Below are 18,871 nucleotides of genomic sequence, written 5' to 3' on the forward strand. Positions count from 1 at the left end.
TCCACTCTATGTAGGCCCCTCATAATTTTATACACCTCAATAAGGTCTCCTCTCAGCCTCCTATTCCAAAGAAAACATACCCAGCTTATCCAATCTTTCCTCATAGCTAAAATTCTGCAGTCCAGGCAACATCCTTGTAAATCTCCTCTGTACCCTCTCCAGTGCAATCACATCTTTCCTGTAATGTGGTGACCAGAACTGCACGCAGTACTCCAGCTGTGGCCTAACTAGTGTTTTGTACAGTTCAAGCATAACCTCCCTGCTCTTGTATGCCAGGCCTCGGCTAATAAAGGCAAGTATTCCGTATGCCTTCTTAACCACCATAAATACCTGGCCTGCTACCTTCAGGGATCTGTGGACCTGCACTCTAAGGTCCCTTTGTTCCTCTACACTTCTCAGTGTCCTACCATTTAATGTGTATTCCCTTGCCTTGTTAGCCCTCTCCAAACGCATTACCTCACACATCTCCAGATTGAATTCTATTTGCCACTGTTCTGCCCACCCGACCAGTTCATTGATATCTTCCTGCAGATAGGTATGACTCCAGCCACTGGCGGAGCAGGCTCGAGGGGCCGTATGGCCTACTCCTGCTCTTATTTCTTATATTTCCACACGAACTCCATTGACTTCAGTTTTACTCGGGCTCGTTGGTGCCACACTTGGTCAAATGCTGCCTTGATGTCAAGGGCAGTCACTCTCACTGCACCTCTAGATTTCAGCTCTCTTGTCCATGTTCAGACAAAGGCTGCAAGGTCTGGCTCTGAGTGGTCCTGCCAGAACCCAAACTGAGCAGGTTATTGAGGAGTAAATGCCGCTTGATAGCACTGTCAACGACACCTTCCATCATTTTGCTGATGATTGAGAGTAGACTGATAGGGCAGTAATTGGCCAGGTTAGATTGGTCCTGCTTTTTGCAGACAAGACATACCTGAGCAATTTTCCACATTGTCAGGTAAATGCCAGTGCTGTAGCTGTACTGCAACAGCTTGGCTAGAGGCACTGCTAGTTTAGGGAGGGGGGGGGGATTCAGGTGAGTTAAAAAGTTAAAGAACAAGGAGAAGGCAATAGAGCAGGATAGCACTGGGGGAAATGAAAACCAGAGCAAGGCAGGAAGGGACAGAATGTATAAACATAAAACGGGGTCAAAGCAGGAAAAAAATGGTAAAAAAACAAATTAAAAAAGCTCTTTATCTAAATGCACGCAGCATTCGTAACAAAATAGATGAGTTGACGGCACATCGATACAAATGGGTATGATCGGATAGCCATTACAGAGATGTGGTTGCACGGTGACCAAGACTTGGAACTAAATATTCAGGGGTATTTGACAACTTGGAAGGACAAACAGGAAGGAAAAGGAGGTGGTGGAGCTCTGTTAATAAAGGATGGGATCAGTGCGCTAGTGAGAAACAATATTGGCTCAGAATATCAAGATGTTGAATCAGTTTGAGTGGAGATAAGGAATAATAAGGGGAAAAAGTTGCTGGTGGGCATAGTCTATCGGCCCCCCAACAGTAGCTACACTGTTGAACGGAGTATAAATCAAGAAATAATGGAGGCTTGTAATAAAGGAACAGCAATAATCATGGGCGATTTTAATCTTCACATTGATTGAACAAAGTAAATTGGCCAGGATAGCCTTGAGGAGGAGTTCATAGAGTGTATCTGGGATAGTTTCCTTGAACAATATGTTGCAGAACCAACCAGGGAGCAGACTATCTTAGATCTGGTACGGTATAATGAGACGGATCTGGTACGGATTGATAAATGATCTCCTAATAAAGGATCCTCTCGGAATGAGTGACCATAAGATGGCTGAGTTTCAAATTCCGTTGGGAGGGCGAGAAAGTTCATTCTCAAACCAGGGTCCTTAGCTTAAATAAAGGTGACTACAAATGTATGAGGGCAGAGTTGGTTAAAGTGGACTGGGAAAATAGATTAAAGTATGGGACGGTTGATGAGCAGTGGCAGACCTTTAAGGAGGTATTTCATACTCGCAACAAACTATATCCCAATGAGAAGGAAAGACTGTAAGAGAAGGGATAACCATCCGTGGCGAACTAAGGAAATAAGGGAGGGTATCAAATTGAAAACAAGGGCATACAATGTGGCCAAGACTAGTGACAGGCCAGAGGATTGGGAAACTTTTAAAAGCCAGCAAAGAATGACTAAATAAAATGATAAAGAGAGGGAAGATAGATGATGAAAGTAAATTAGCACAAAATATAAAAATAGATAGTAAGAGTTTCTACAGGTACATAAAAAGGAAAAGAGTGGCTAAAGTAAATGTTGGTCCCCTGGCAGATGAGACTGGGGAACTAATAATGGGGAACAGGGAAATGGCAGAGACGTTGAACAAATATTTTGTATTGGTCTTCACGGTAGAAACACAAAAAACATCCCAATAGTGGATAATCATGGGGCTATAGGGAGGGAGGAACTTAATACAATCACTATCACTAATGAAGTAGTACTCGGTAATATAATGGGACTAAAGGCGGACAAGTGCCCTGGACCTGATGTCTTACATTCTAGGGTCTTAAAAGAAGTGGCTGCAGAGATAGTGGATGCATTGGTTGTAATCTACCAAAATACCCTGGACTCTGGGGGGGGGGGGGTCCTAACGGATTGAAAACCGCAAATGTAACACCCCTATTTAAGAAAGGTGGCAGCCAGAAAGCAGGAAACTATAGACCAGTTCGCCTAACATCTGTCGTTGGGAAAATGCTAGAGTCCATTATTAAGGAAGCAGTCGCGTGATATTTGGAAAAGCATGATTCAATCAAGCAGTCAGCATGGTTTTATGAAAGGGAAATCACGTTTGACAAATTTGCTGGAGTTCTTTGAGGATGTAACGAGCAGGGTGCATAACGGGGAAACCAGTGGATGTGGTGTATTTGGATTTCCAGAAGGCATTCGATAAGGTGCCACGTAAGAGGTTACTGCACGAGATAAACGTTCACGAGGTAGGGGGAAATATATTAGCATGGATAGAGGATTGGCTAACAAACAGAAAACAGAGCGCAGGATAAATGGGTCATTTTTCAGTTGGCAAACAGTAACTAGTGTGGTGCCGCAGGGACTGGTGCTGGGTCCTCAACTATTTACAATCTATATTAATGACTTGGATGAAGGGACCGAGTGTAATGTAGCCAAGTTTGCTGATGATACAAAGACGGGTGGGAAAGCAAATTGTGAGGACACAAAAAATCTGCAAAGGGATATAGACAGGCTACGTGAATTTGGCAGATGGAGTATAATGTGGGAAAATGTGAGGTTATCCACTTTGGCAGAAAAAATAGAAAAGCAGATTATAATTTAAATGGAGAAAAATTGCAAAGTGCTGCAGTACAGAGGGATCTGGGGGTCCTTGTGCATGAAACACAAAAAGTTAATATGCGGGTACAGCAAGTGATCAGGAAGGCAAATGGAATGTTGACCTTTATTGCAAGAGGGTTAGAGTATAAAAGCAGAGAAGTCCTGCTACAACTGTACAGGGTATTGGTACAGTTTTGGTCTCCGTATTTAAGGAAGGATATACTTGCATTGGAGGCTGTTCAGAGAAGGTTCACGAGGCTGATTCCAGAGATGAAGGGATTTGACTTATGAAGATAGGTTGGGCCTATATACATTGGAATTCAGAAGAATGAGAGGTGATCTTATTGAAACATATAAGATAATGAGGGGGCTCGACAAGGTGGATGCAGAGAGGATATTTCCACTCATAGGGGGAACTAAAACTAGGGGACATAGTCTCAGAATAAGGGGCCACCCATTTAAAACTGAGATGAGGAGGAATTTCTTCTCTCAGAGGGTTGTAAATCTATGGAATTCTCTGCCCCGGAGAGCTGTGGAGGCTGGGTCATTGAATATATTTAAGGCAGAGATAGACAGACTTTTGAGCAACAAGAGAGTAAAGGGTTATGGGGAGCGGGCAGGGAAGTGGAGCTGAGTCCATGATCAGATCAGCCATGAACTTATTGAATGGTGGAGCAGGCTCGAGGGGGCAAATGGCCTGCTCCTGCTCCTATTTCTTATGGACCATAGGAGCTGTCAAGACCCGTAATCTTTGCTGTATCGAGGGCGCTCAGCCGTTTCTCAAGATCACGTGGAGTGAACTGAATGGGCCGACGACCGATATGTGATGGTGGGAACCTCATAAGGAGGTAGAGATGGATTATCCATTCGGCATTACTGGCTGAAGGTAGGTGCGAACGCTTCAGTCATGTCGTTTGCACTCACATGCTGAGCTCTGCCATCGTTGAGGATGCTCATGGAGCCACATCCCCCTTTTACTCGTTTTATTGTCCACCATTCATGGCTTGGTGTAGCAGGACTGCAGAGCTTTAATCTAATCCGTCAGTTTACTGAACTGCAGCAGGAAAGTTGGAAAGCTGGAAAGCAACCATTACTTTCTTTCAAATCCACTGAAGAGAGCAAACACAACAGCATCATCAATGGAGGAAGGGGTATCAGCAGTGTGATTACATGACCGTGCCCTACTGAAAATAATGTGATGGGGTGGGATGCAGCAGTGACTGAACTGTGCCAACTGCCACAAAAACTAAAGGATTTGAATATATTGCTAGAAAAACTTCCATGATATTGCTCACCTGGTTAGAGGTTTCTCAAGAGCAGGGTTGTTATGCCAAGTAGTATTATCAGCATTGAAGCAGCTCAATATCTAGCAGCAATTGAATGGGGTCTCAAGGTCGAGGAGTATTTTGAGAGAGTTTCCAGAGTCTAAGAACAGTGGAATGGGGTCCAATGGTTCCGCAAACACTATAGAAGGGGCTCCGAAAACACTAGGACAGGTTCCTGAGATGAGGTCACAGGGAGCAGGATAATGAAAACATTAAGGAATAGTGTCCCAGGGTCTGGGGATATTGTTGAATATCCTGGGATTAAGGAGCCCCAGGACTGCATTCTAGGATCTTGGAGCATCTGAATCTGAGGGGTAGGGGAAAAGAAGTCCAGAGAAGGGGATGTTGGAGTGTATATGGACGGTAAAGTGTGGGGGGGAGGGGGAAACGGACGGCAGTGTCTGGCAGAACGTGGGGTTGCTGGCATTTAGCAGTATTTAAGGGGAGTAGGGTTCAGCAACTTTGTAGAGGGAGAGAGGGGCAAGAATTTGGGATCCAAACTGCACCAAACACGTACCAGAGTCCTTTCTCAAACCTTTCAGAGTTCCTTTTGAGCCAACAGGCATCCCTAACCAGTCACCTATTTCCCAGTTGTCAGCTAGTTCCTGTCTTTACGTTCGGCCTTACAGCAATTAGCGCATTATTAATGAGTCGGTTGACCTTTACAGCCTTTATAATAAGCACAAATCTCCATCAACAAACTAAAATACTCAAAGCTTTATGCAGTTCCCCAGTTTTTAAATAGAAAGAGAGATCCCTCCACTCTCAAAAATGGTTCAATAGAAGAGTTTGTAACTGAAAATTCAACCATTCTATTGAGAAAAATGAAATCCAGTCTCAATAAACCTGAGCCTTGTTAGAAAGGCAAAAAAACTACAGCCGCTGCTGATCACAGGCATGTTAATCAGAAGTCGTGACTGAGCACTTTTTTTTTTTAAAAAGCGGTTTTAAATGAGACCTACTGAAACGAGTCATTTTAATAATTCAATCTCCCGTTTTGTAATATCTTTGGGGAAGAAGCAAAGAAACTGATAAATCTTTGCTGGATGAGGGGAAGCCCCCCCCTCTACCCTTCAACTCCTGTTGGTGCACAGATTGTAGACCGAGAAATTCTGCAAATGGCACAGGCTCAGAACACACAGATGTGGTTCGAAACTTTGCAGAAGTAAAAATTCCCAGTCGGAGCACAGGTTTTTCAGACAGGCTGAGTGAGGCCTTGAAGTAAAAGCTTTAAGGAAGGCATTGAAAGACACAAGACAATTTGCTGGAGCAATTTAATCAGTTTTAGGATTTCCAGCATGTTCAGAGTATCTTTGGTTTCATTCAGTAGGTTTCGGAGTTGAAGAGAAGGAAGTGTTCCATTATCCTGCGGGAATCCAGAGTTTCTTTGCTTTCTCCAAACGATTTTGAAACAAAATTGCAAGATTAAAATATTAATGACTCCTATTCTATTCCAGACTGCTTGTTTAAACTCATGATCAATAGCAGCTGTGACTTCTCTTGACAAAAAGCAAAAAAGATTATTTATTGAAAATGTATTCTATTCCTCAACAAAAAGGTTGAATGGGATTATAGGTTCCTTTCCAAATGATTTAAACCTAGATGGAAGATGAAGTAGAATTATTGCATTCCTCCTTATTGACATGTTCTAATCACAACAAGCCTCTCCCTCTTCATTTTAGTTGAAAAGTCAGTTTAAAAACTTCCACTTTTGAACCATTTTGGGGGCTTAAGGGTATTTTAATGCAATAAATACCAGGAAACTGCATTATTAGAGTTTATGCGACACATTTTTTATTTAATTTAAAAACTGTATAAGTTGGCAAACTCGTTAATAGTGTGTTGTACTTTAAAGTAAAGGCTGCAGGCTGGGGCTGCCCGAAAGCACAAGAGACCATGGATGGGTCGGTCAAAGAAGAGACCGACAGGCAAGAGATGGAAGGGTGGCACCTGAAGGCCCGAAAGGGGCCAAGAGTTCAGGTTCCATTCTGCCATGCGCCCCCCCCGCCCAGGGCTTCTCGCCAGCCGTTGCTATGATGAGATTCACCGGCTGCTGCGTTTTGCTGACTACCCCCCAGACCCACAAAAAGGGTTTATTCAGATTTTAAGCTTCTCCCCAAACTCACTACTGGCTCCCGGTAATGTAGCCGAGCTCACCCCTTGGCTGTCCTCCTCACAGCTGACTGCTGTATCATCTTCCCCTCTTCCCCCTGCACTGATGATATCGGCCCACTTTAAGACTTCTGGAGTTTTGCCACCACCTGCTTCATTGACTGGCTTGGCAGCCCAACTCTGCTCCCTGACTCGTGCTCTCCACCCCACCTGCTGGCCTTAGCCCTGCTCTTTCTCTGCTTCCCTGACTTTGGCTCCAGTTTCTGTGACCGTCTACCTCTATGCCCTGCCTCCTTCACTCCACTCCGTGGCTCTTTCTGTCCCGCACACTCTCTCCATTCCTGACTGTGCCTGTGTCCACTCTCTCTCCGCAGCCCCTTCTCTCCAGCTGCCTCTTTCTGCTGCTGCATGGCTCCTTCTCGTCACTTCAACCCTGTTAGCTCTCCGATGCTCAATATCCATCCAAGTCTGCTGCTATCCGTTTAGATATATTTTAATCCCTGGTGCCACCCTATTGGCCCAACTCAAAATAAGTCCTCCATGCCATTCTACTCACCATCATCGCCCCTCCTTCCCAATACCCACTGATGTCCAAACTAATCACGTCCGCTAAAATCCTCTATCCTTCCAAATGCCTATTACCCCCAAAGTCCACCATCCAAACTTTTCACTCCTCCCTCATACTTGCCCCACACCCTCAACTTCTCATTACACCCATATCCACTACCCTGCCCCTAAATACCTGCCCTGATTACTCACGACACACAATACTCCATAGCTTCTCACTACTCATTACCCCCACCCCTTCATTACTTTGTACTCTACCTCACCGACTTTTACTCCTACCAAATATGTTCCACCCCAAACTACCTTCATACCGGATTGCACATTGCCAATAGCCTCCCCTGCACTTATCGCCAGCAACACCACATCACATCCTTTTCTTTATATAGCACAGTATCTTCTGACTTCCTGTCACCCATCCACTAGCAATGTATTAAACGTCTTGCATCGAGAAGGACAGCAAACACTTCCCATTTGTCACACTTATTTCCTGTGCACAATTTTGCGATGTTGGGATTGCCTTTCAACCATCCCAGCACTGGGTGATGCTGCTACTTTGCTCTATTGCTCCAGGTAATTTTCGTTAATCCTGGTTTCCTTCAGGTAAGTTCCGATACAGGTTTTTCATTTTAGGTTACTTTTATTTCCCACTGCCACCAGAAAGTTTTGTTTCAATTTTTATTTAATTTTAAAACTTACTTACTGCTGCCGCCACCGGTCTCGACTTCCTCCTCCTACTTTCTACCTGCCCATCTTTGCAGCGCTCCCCCGCTCCAGCGTCTACCTATTGCCCATCTGGGCCCATCGCCATCTACACACCTTCCATTCACACCTCTGGCCAATCCCCGCTGGGGCCCACTGTGGCCCGCATGCCCTTACCCGTCCAGGTCCAGTGCTTTACCGGGAAACACTAATTGCTTTTAAAGTGCTTATGGTCTATCTAGAGAGCCATAAGAGCTTTAAACTCAGTGGATGCAGGGGTAAAGTGGATGGGAGGAGACCATATAGGAGTTGAGAGCATAGTTCAAAGAGGTAACGGAAGCAGTGGGCTGGTAGGAAAGGGAGGGGCCAGGTGAAGCCAAAGAGATATGGGGCTGCAGCAGGACCAGCATGGAGAGAGAGCGAGAGAGAGCGAGAGACCGACTGCTGACATGCCATGGGAGATCCACGAATAACACATTAACGGTCTTGCGTCTAGTGGGCACTTCCTGAAATTATTCCACTTCACCGGTCATAATTTGTTGAAGTAAAAGAGCAGCATATCTAAACTGAAAAGGGAAGGAACATATGAATCAAAAGCAGCTAGAAACTACCAAATGAGAAATTATTATGGTCCTGAAGCAATCCTGAATGACCAATCAGGAGAACCTGCCAATTAAAGAAAAAAGATGAACTCACTCAAAACGCCTTTTGAAAAAAAAATGACCGCCTTTTATCCCTCAGTAGCTGAAAAATGTCCAAGTAAAGTTTGCAAGACATTGGGCCAAATTTGTGGTCAGAAGCGTACCTCCGGAGTAAGCCCCCTACCTGCGAGTGGATTATGCACCTACCTGCTGGCGGTGAGGCTGCAAGGCGGAGGGCAGTGGAATGGCCCATGGATCCCAGGGACGCAGGCGGTGCGGAAGCGTACCTGGGATCACGTGGGCCTGATCCTCCAATCACAAAACAGAATTCCATTTTAATCATTTCCAAAGGGAATCCCGTAATGAGATTTAATAGAATCCTGAAATCAGATCCAATTACAATTTACAGAATTGGAATTTAATTCATAAATATCTTCATTCAACCAACCTCAATAAAGATTTAATTTTCAACATCATTAAAACACGAATCCAGGCTAACATTTGCAGAAACTCATTTGATACAGTATATGTGTATAATTTCGATATGTCAAAGTTTCAATCAAGCCCGAGGTATCCCCTTACGCTGATGCAAACAGGCCCTATGCCGTAACATTTCCGTGCGTAATTGCTGGACAGTTGGTGGGCAAATAGCCCAACTCTGTGCCAGCAGTTGTTTTACATGGCCCTTGCGGATCGCCTGTCAATGTATACATTGACAGACCGCAAGTTCCGGATTTTGTGCATGCGGAAATCACGAACTTTCGGTGGATTTCAAAAGAGGTATGACGGCGTGCTGACAGCATGACTCGCACTGACTGCAAAATCCGGGCCATTAAAATGTTAACTTATTTCACAATATGTAGCCACACCACAAATGAAATGCAGATCGATAATATTAAAGAATTCTGTACACACATCCTGTCAACATTTTCCATTATAAATTACTCTGTACATTTATTAAAAAACTGCCAATCATACAGTAATTTCACCCTCTCCCACCCAGACTGCAAACACAGTTTCCTTCGTAAATGTGGACATTATTTTTTATATTCCCACTATAAATTAAGACAAGTTTACATCGGATATACAGCACAGAAACAGGCCATTCGGCCCAGCCAGTCCATGCCAGCGTTTATGCTCCACTCGAGCCTCCACCAGTCTTTCCTCATCTAACTACCAGCTTAACGCTCTATTCCCTTCTCCCTGATATGCTTGTCCAGCCTCCCCTTAAATGCATCGATACTATTCGCCTCAACCCCTCCGTGGTGGCGAGTTCCACATTCTCACCGCTCTCTGGGTAAAGAAGTTTCTTCTGGTGACTATCTTATATTGATGGCCTCTAGTTATGCTCTTCCCCACATTCTCTCTGTATCCGCTCCATCAAAACCTTTCATTATTTTAAAGGCCTCTATTAGTGCACCCTTCAGCCTTCTCTTTTCAAGAGAAAAGAGACCCAGCCTGTTCATCCTTTCCTGATGAATATACCCTCACATTTCTGGTATCATCCTTGTAAATCTTCTCTGCACCCTCTCCAGCCTCTATATCCTTTTTATAATATGGCAACCAGAACTGTATCTAACCAAGGCTCGATACAGGATTAGCATAACTTCACTTCTTTTCAATTCCATCCCTGTAGAAATAAACCCTAGTGCTTGGTTTGCTTTATTATGGCCTTGATAAATTGCTAAAAGTTACGACACAGGTTGTGTATTTGTACTCCGAGATCCCTTTGTTCCTCTACCCCACCCAGACTCTCACCCTCCAAGTAATGTGACCTCCCTATTCTTCATACCAAAATGTAATAGCTCACATTTATGTGTGTTGAACTTCATTTGCCAATTATATGCCCATTCTGCAACTTTATTAATGTCCTCCTGTAATTTGTTGCAGTCCTCCTCGGTATTAACTATCTCCTCCCAATTTGGTGTCATCCGCAAATTTAGAAATTGTGTTTTTGATTCCAAAGTCTAAATCATTAATATAAATTGTGAACAACAGTGGTCCCAGCACTGAGCCTGGAACACCACTACCCACCTCCTGCCCCTGTGAATAGCTACCCTTTACCCCTACTCTCTGCTTTCTGTATTGAAGCCAGCTAGCTATCCATTCTGCTATTTGTCCCCTGACTCTGCATTCTCTGACCTTGTTCATCAGTCTATTATGGGGTACCTTATCGAAGGCCTTTTGAAAATCTGGATAAATTGCATCTACTGCCTATTCTCTCTGTTACCTTGTAAATGACTTTACGATAGGGACGGAATTAAGTCTGCACAGCCAGCCCCAATTAATTCCCCACCTTCGAACTGCACTTCAGATTAAGACTACACAAGGTCTTCACTCCTCATGGGCAGCACCACGTGACCAGTATGAATAATATCTGAAATTAAAATAAAGGAATAGCCCATCTACTGATAGATACAATCGACCATCCAGCATCTGTAGTATTGAAACAACTTTAATCAGCTCACTATCCTATTGTCAAGCATTAAACAGGCTGGATCATTGATTATAATTAGTGTTCATTGCAATTGCAATCATTCTCATATACAACAGTTATACATTTGTACAGTGTTGGCATAGTTTACAGTGCGCACGGTCCAGTGCACATAACAGAGATGCTGATCGATGGGGAGTAAGCCACACATAGCAGCTTACAGCAGCCTGTCCTTGGTGGGTGGCATTGCTTTTCATTGCTGTGACTGCCTGTTGCAGCAGTCGAAATGTCTGACGATCTTTTCGGCAGCAGAGCTATCATTTTATGACTTTCCATGGGCAGATAGGGTCGTGCCTGCCCCTGCCACACAATGCCTTGCGCTATTATACAAGAGATGTTGATGTATTGATCAGCCATTTGTAGTAGGGCAAGAATGGGAATCAGATTTCAGAGCACTTCTCCTGGTTCAGCCTGGAGTATATATATTTTTAGGTGAGGCTTGTTGCAGAGCGCCTCGACCCATATTGACCGGGTGTGGTCTGCTTGCTGCCAGATCGGTGGGATGCACCTTCGAGCTGTGAGGAGGAGGAGGAAACCCGGGAATGTGCTCAAACGGTCTGGGTGACCACTATGGGAAAGCCGCTCTGCGTCTGACTCAATTGTGCGTCTGGTGAGTTTTTTTTTGCCAGTAGAACTGGAACTTTGGGCAGGACCAGAAAATATAAAATATTGTCCCTTCACCACCACAATCTCTTCACGCAAAGGGATGGAGGTGATGGGGCAGAAGGCTGCTTGTAATCTGCCTTTCATTTCATTGTTTGAAACTTCAAAATAGACTCCACTCATCATGGTCAGATATTATTCAATCAAGATCGCTCAACCAGGATACTTCTGGGTTTTCTTTATAATTCATTCACAGGATGTGGGTGTCGCTGGCAATTTATTGCCCATCCCTAATTGCCCCGTGAGAAGCTGGTGGTGGTGACCTTCTTGAACCGCTGCACTCCGTGTGGTGAAGGTTCTCCCACAGTGCTGTTAGAGAGGGAGTTCCAGGATTGTGACCCAGCGATGAAGGAACGGCAATATATTTCCAAGTCAGGATGGTGTGTGACTCGGAGGGGAACTTGGAGGTGGCAGTGTTCCCTTGCACCTGCTGCCCTTGTCCTTCTAGGTGAAGGTCCTACAGTGCATTTTGTAGATGGCACACACAACACACTGCAGCCACGGTGCGCCGGTGGTGGAGGGAGTGAATGTTTAAGGTGGTGGATGGGGTGCCCATCAAGTGGGCTGCTTTGTCTTGGATGGTGTTGAGCTTCTTGAGTGTTGTTTGGAGCTGTACTCATCCAGGCAAGTGGAGAGTATTCCATCACACTCCTGACTTGTGCCTTGTAGATGGTGGAAAGGCTTTGGGGAGTCAGGAGGTGAGTCACTCGCCTCTGACCTGCTCTTGTTGCCACAGGATCTATGTGGCTTGCCCAGTTGTTACGGTCAATGGTGACCCCCAGGATGTTGATAGTGGGAGATTTGGCAACGGTAATGCCATTGAATGTCATGGGGAGGTGGTTAGACTCTCTCTTGTTGGAGATGGACATTGCCTGGCACTTGTGTGGCACAAATGTTACTTGCCACATATCAGCCCAAGCCTGAATGTTGGCCAGGTCTTGCTGCATGTGGGCATGGACTGCTCCATTATCTGAGGAGTGTGAATGGAACTGAACACTGTGTAATCATCAGCGAACATCCCACTTCTGATCTTATGATGGAGGGAAGGTCATTGATGGAGCAGCTGAAGATGGTTGGGCCTAGGACACTGCCCTGAGGAACTCCTGCAGCAATGTCCTGCGGTTAAGACAATTGACCTCCAACCACCACAACCATTTTGCTGTGTGCGAGGTATGACTCCAGCCAGTGGAGAGTTTTCCCCCCGATTCCCATTGACTTCAGTTTTACTCGGGCTCCTTGGTGCCACACTCGGTCAAATGCTGCCTTGATGTCAACGGCAGTCACTCTCACCTCACCTCTGGAAATCAGCTCTTTTGTCCATGTTTGGACTAAGTCTGTAATGAGGACTGGAGCCCAGTGGTCCTGGCAGAACCCAGACTGGGCATCGGTGAGCAGGTTATTGGTGAGTAAGTCCTGCTTGAGAGCACTGTCGACGACACCATCCATCACTTTGCTGATGATTGAAAGTAGACTGATGGGGCGGTAATTGGCCAGATTAGATTTGTCCTGCTTTTTGTGGACAGGACATACCTGGGCAATTTTTCACTTTGTTGTGCTTGTACTGATTGGGACATGCACATAAAAGGTTACATATTAAGGAGTCAGCCATGCCTCAGTGGTAGCACTCTCGCCTCAGCCAGAAGGTCATGGGTTCAAGACCCACTCCAGAGATTTGAACACAACCCAAGCCGATACCCAGTGCAGTGCTGAGGGAGTGCTGCAATGTCGGAGGTGCCGTTTCTCAGATGAGATGCTAACAGAGGACTCAGCTGCCCTCTCAGGTAGACGTAAAAGATCCTATGGCACAATTCAAAGAAGAGCAGGGGAGCTCTCCCTGGTGTCCTGACCAATATTTATCCCTCAACCAACACCACTAAAAACAGAATATCTGGTCATTTACAGCACTAGTTTGTTGATTCTTGCTGTGTGCAATATGGCTGCTGCTTTTGCCTACATTACAGCAGCAACTACACTGCAAAAGCAATAGGAACAGGAGGCCGCCATTCAGCCCCTCGAACCTGTTCGACCATTCAATTAGATCATGGCTGATCTGTGTATCAGCTCCACGTATCCATCTGCCTTAGCTCCATATCCCTTGATACCGTTACCCAACAAAAAGCTATTTGCCCCAGTCTTGAAAGCGCCAGTCATCCCAGCATCCACAGCCTTTTGGGACAGAGAGTTCCAGATTTCTGCTACCCTTTGTTTCCTGAATTTCCTCCAAAATTGCCTAGCTCTAATTTTAAGATTATGTCTCCTCATTCATGTTTCTCTCTTCTCTTCCCAACCCCCCCCCCCCCCCCCCCCCCCCCCCCCAATCAAAGGAAATAGTTTCTCTATCTACCCTATCGAATCCTTTTAGCATTTTAAACATCAGGTCACCCCTCTATCTTCCATACTCCAGGGAATACAAACCAAGTTTATCCAATCTATCCTCATGATTTAACCCTACAAGCATCATTCTGCTGAATCTGCAGTGCATTCCCAAGGTTAATATATCCTTCCTGAGGTGCGGAGCCCAAAACTGAACACAGTGTCCAAATGGGGTCTGACCAAGACTCTGTACAACTGTAGCATAAACTGCGCCCCTTTGTAACCCAACCTCAGAGATAAAGGCCAACATTCTATTAGCCTTTTTGATTGTGTTTTTAACCCGTCTACTGGCTTTTAATGATTTCTAACTTGGGACTCCCAAATCTCTTTGGGAGAATTAAAAAAAACACAAGGTACTTACTTGGGGTGCACAGGACAGTACTGGTGTGGCAGTAACAGCAACATGACTGTCCATGCCATCTGCACTTCTCATGGTGTTGCGAGTCATCGGATCGCTGTCAGTTATCATTCCCTGATGAATGATTGTTCTGCTCTGCAGGAGACTGTGGGAAGCCACCATCTCATGACTGACAGAGCTGTCCTGCAAGATCCGAACTTCGCCGGTGTTGTCTTGTAACATGGCATTGTCTACCAGAGAAGCCTGCTGGGGGGTTCTACTGTACTCGAGGAGGGGCTGTTGTCCGCCTATCGGGACACTAGGAGGATCGGAGATTCCATCCACCCTACTCATCTGGCTGGAGTACTGTAAAACAAGATAGAAATCATTAGAAGTCACTGTAGAAGAATTAATCCGAGCATAAAATGTTACTGATCAAGACAAGGACCAGTCCAAGCTACAGTAGAGATAAGACAGGGAGATCAGTACTCCAGTGTAAAGCATTTACTGCCCTCCATTTCTCTGCTACTTTAGAAAACACATTTTACACTCCCTTCTTTGAATGTTCTTCCCTGAAGGCACTGACTCCTGTTCGGACACAGTCCCACCGACGGCAGCAGCCCTGCTGCCTCGCCAAAGTTTTAAATCATTCTTGGAATGTGGGCAGCACTGGCAAGGCAGCATTTATTGCCCATTCAAAACCAATACACAGCGGATGGTGGAAATCCAAAATAAAACAGAAAATGCTGGAAGCACTCAGCAGCTCAGGCAGCATCTGTGGAGAGAGAAAGAGAAAGAGAGTTAACGTTTCCGGTTCTGACGAAAGGTCATCGAGCTGACACGTTAACTGTTTCTCTCTCCACAGATGCTGCCTGACCCGCCGAGTGTTTCCAGCATTTTCTGTTTTTATTTATTACCCATTCTTGGTTGCCCTGAGACACTGAGTCAACCACAAATAGTCATTCAAGTGTGAGCCCGGACATAAGCAGCCTATTTGACTGGGGGGGGTGGAGGGGAAGAAAAGAGGAATCACAGTTGAGCTCGACCCCAACTTCCACATATGCATCTTCCAGTAGGGGTCTCTGTAGAGCAGTCACGAAAGGAAACCTAAGCCCATGTTTTCTCAGATAATCTGTTTGTGATGTTGATTGAGGATAAATATTGGCCACACCCAGGCCAATCTCCCCTGCTCTTCTTCAAAATAGTGCCACGAGATCTTTTACATCCACCCGCAAGAGCCCCTGAGCCTCATTAGGAGTATGAGGAACCTAAACTATACAGTTCCCTATCTGCACTATTAAAATATTTTAACATCCACTTTGAAAAATGTCAGAAAGTCGAGCCCCAAGATTGCTGGTGAGCCACTGTGTCACCAGAAACAAAGTGGGGAAGAGACTTTCTATGGCCTGGTGTTGACCCCATCTCAAATCCTGGTGACAAAGGAGGCAGGCTTAAGGTGCTGCCTGGGTGTCTGCCTCATGTGGGACCAGGAATATTGAAGCGCTACTTAGCACTCCGTTGAGGAAGTGGGACGTTCTAACCAGAGGCAATTTTTTTTTAAACTGCAGGCACTGTCTCCTTAAAACCTACCTCTTCGACCAAGCTTTTAGGAATCTGCCCTAATTTCGCCTCGTGTAGCTCAGTGTCAAACTTTGCTTTATAACACTGGTTTGAAGCGCCATGGGACATTTTACTACATTAAACGAGCTATATAAATACAAGTTGCTGTTGGGCCACAGGAAAAGTGTAACTGATGGGTGTTTGTGACAAGGAATGTCAGCAAGTTCTGCCTCCTTGAATGACACTGTGGCAGAAGCACCTGTGTGCATGCAGCCCCTGCCAGAATTTCAGACCGTAGGCAGTAATCCAAGGGTCGGCCCCAAATTCCACCCAAGCAGACTGCACAATTTTCAGTCAAAATCAAGAGGAATTTGGGGGCCTTTGAGCAGTCGTAAAGTTCTCCCCTGTGGAGGGGGGGGGGGGGGGGGGTGTAGCCATGGGACACTGCAGCTTTTACACAAAATTCCAGGCAGACTTAATTTCTGAAGCACCTGCATATTTTGTGAAATAAAAATGTAAAAAAAAATGATGCCTACATGAGGGATAGGCCAAACAGCAGTGAAGTACATAGTACCTACAGAGTAGCACTGTCCAGAGAGAATTCGATGCAGGGACATTTTCCAAACAAGAGTTCAGACCACAGTGAAGCGATGGAGTTCGTTGTTAGGCTCCATCAGGGATGTTCTTGGGTGTCCTGGGGCCAATATTTATCCCTCAATCAACATAACAAAAACAGATTATCCTTCAGACCAGACCCCTCACAGCAAAGTTTTTAAATGTTCCTGGTTTTAATTTAAAGCAGAAAAAAAGCACATTGTAAGAAAATAGATTTAACTACAGTCATACTTGGTTTAAACGTGCATTTCCCCCCTCCTGGCCAATATTTAGCCCTCAATCAACATAATGACCAGATAATCTGTTTTTGTTATCACATTGCTGTGTGTGGGAGCTTGCTGTGCGCAAATTGGCTGCCGAGTTTCCCACATTACAACAGTGACTCCACTTCAAAAAGTACTTCATTGGCAACAAAGCGCTTTGAAAAGTCTGGCGCGAAATAAATCCAAGTCTTTCTTTGAGATGGGGGGGGTTGAAATGTTTCAATTAAAAATGTAAACCAGACCGTAAAACAACAGTTTGCAGAATGGAAAGACTCCGGGCCTGTGGCGTCATCTGAACATCCGAGACACACACCCGCGGGGCTGGTGCCAGAGTCCAGCTTCGATTTTCGCATTCTTCCAAAAACGAGGTTGAGAAATGAACGCCATTGGCTGGAGGTGGATGTTTAAGATGAGGGTTAATTTGGCTCTCCCTCTTTCCTTCCTTCCTTCCTTCTCCGCTGAGTTTCGGGGCTGGGATTGCGGGGGTTGATGTCGAACAAAGTGCGGCCTTGAGGCGGGGGGGAGGGGGGAAGCGTGTATGGGGGGAGAGAGAGAGAGAAGTGGGGGGGGGGAAGAGGCTCAGGCCGCGTTACTAGGCTAAGCCGGGCCCAGTAACGCGGCCTGAGCCTCTCCCGGCCCGCGCCTCCCTCTCTCTCTCCCACCCCGCCCCCGCCGCCTACACAAACTCACCGCAAGCGGGAAACACCGAGTGACTCACCGGCAGAGCCGCTCCTTCACAGCGCGGCGGCCAAGCTCCGAGTCTCTCCTTCTTCCTCACCCTCCCTAGCACGCCGGGAAATACCGCGCCGCCTCCCCGCACACAAACTTTTTAAATCTTCCTGCTTTTAATTTCAAGCAAAAAAAAAAGCACATTGCAAGAAAATAGATTTAACTACATTCCCCGCCCCCGCTTCCTGGCCAATATTTAGCCCTCAATCAACATAATAACGGTTTTTGTTGAAGAAGCCGCCGCCGCCATGACACTTGCTGGCAGCCAGTCACAACAACACCGTGGGAAGGAGGAAAGAAAGACAAACTTGCATTTCTAGAGCGCCTTACGCGACCACCGGACGTCTCAAGGCGCTTCACAGCCAATGAAGTACGTTTGAAGTGTGGTCACTGTTGGAATGTGGGACTGTGCGCCGCCGCCATGACACTCACTGGCAAATTCCCAGCCTGCTGGACAAAAGCTTTCCTCGTTTTCGTCCAGAAGTGCCAACCGCTCTGAAAGTGGGCAGTGTGCCTTTCATCTTCAAAAGAAATACACACACCACATGTTCATAATCCATTTTGATCATGTTTCATTCCCTCTGTTTCTATATTAGAATCACTGTCCTGATCTTAACAATTCTAAAGCGATGTTAAAATATTCCAACAGACTTAAAAAGCTGGCAACTCAACCCCAACCCGAACCTTAGCCCAAGCACCTGTAGTTAGACTGAACTTTCAACTGTCCAGACCATTTGCTGTGCAATTCTCTCTTCCCTTAAACACAACTCTTTTACTAACCTTTCATTAACTCCTTCTTTGGCTCAATATCCATTATTGTCTGATTAAGCCTCGGAGAAGCGCCCGCAGATGTTTTATCTACATTATAGATGCTATATAATTACAAGTTGTTGTTGCAGTAGTACTAGCATGTACCCTATTGCATTTTCAACAATAACAACCTTGCAATTATAGAAACATGGAAACATAGAAAATATGTGCAGGAGTAGACCATTTGGCCCTTCAAACCTGCACCACCATTCAATAATATCACGGCTGATCATTCCCTCAGTACCCCTTTCCTGCTTTCTCTCCATACCCCTTGATCCCTTTAGCTGCAAGGGCCATATCTAACTCCCTCTTGAATATATCCAATCAACTGGCATCAACAACTCTCTGCAGTAGGGAATTCCACA

General features: G+C 45.5%; 1 protein-coding gene across 1 annotated transcript in view; it reads right to left on the minus strand.

Moving 5' to 3' along the window:
• LOC139240862 (zinc finger protein 148-like) overlaps positions 1–17,457 on the minus strand; it is a 1,532,788-nt gene extending 1,515,331 nt beyond the window's left edge. Inside the window, exons 1-2 of the mRNA XM_070869355.1 lie at positions 17,210–17,457; positions 14,554–14,895 (exon numbers count right to left, since the gene is read on the minus strand). Of these exons, the coding sequence (XP_070725456.1) occupies positions 14,554–14,895; positions 17,210–17,320 (453 nt within the window). The 5' untranslated portion in view covers positions 17,321–17,457. The remainder of the gene's footprint in view (positions 1–14,553; positions 14,896–17,209) is intronic.
• Positions 17,458–18,871: the final 1,414 nt, after the last annotated feature.

Source organism: Pristiophorus japonicus, chromosome X, assembly GCF_044704955.1.
Source record: "Pristiophorus japonicus isolate sPriJap1 chromosome X, sPriJap1.hap1, whole genome shotgun sequence".
NCBI lineage: Eukaryota > Metazoa > Chordata > Chondrichthyes > Pristiophoridae > Pristiophorus > Pristiophorus japonicus.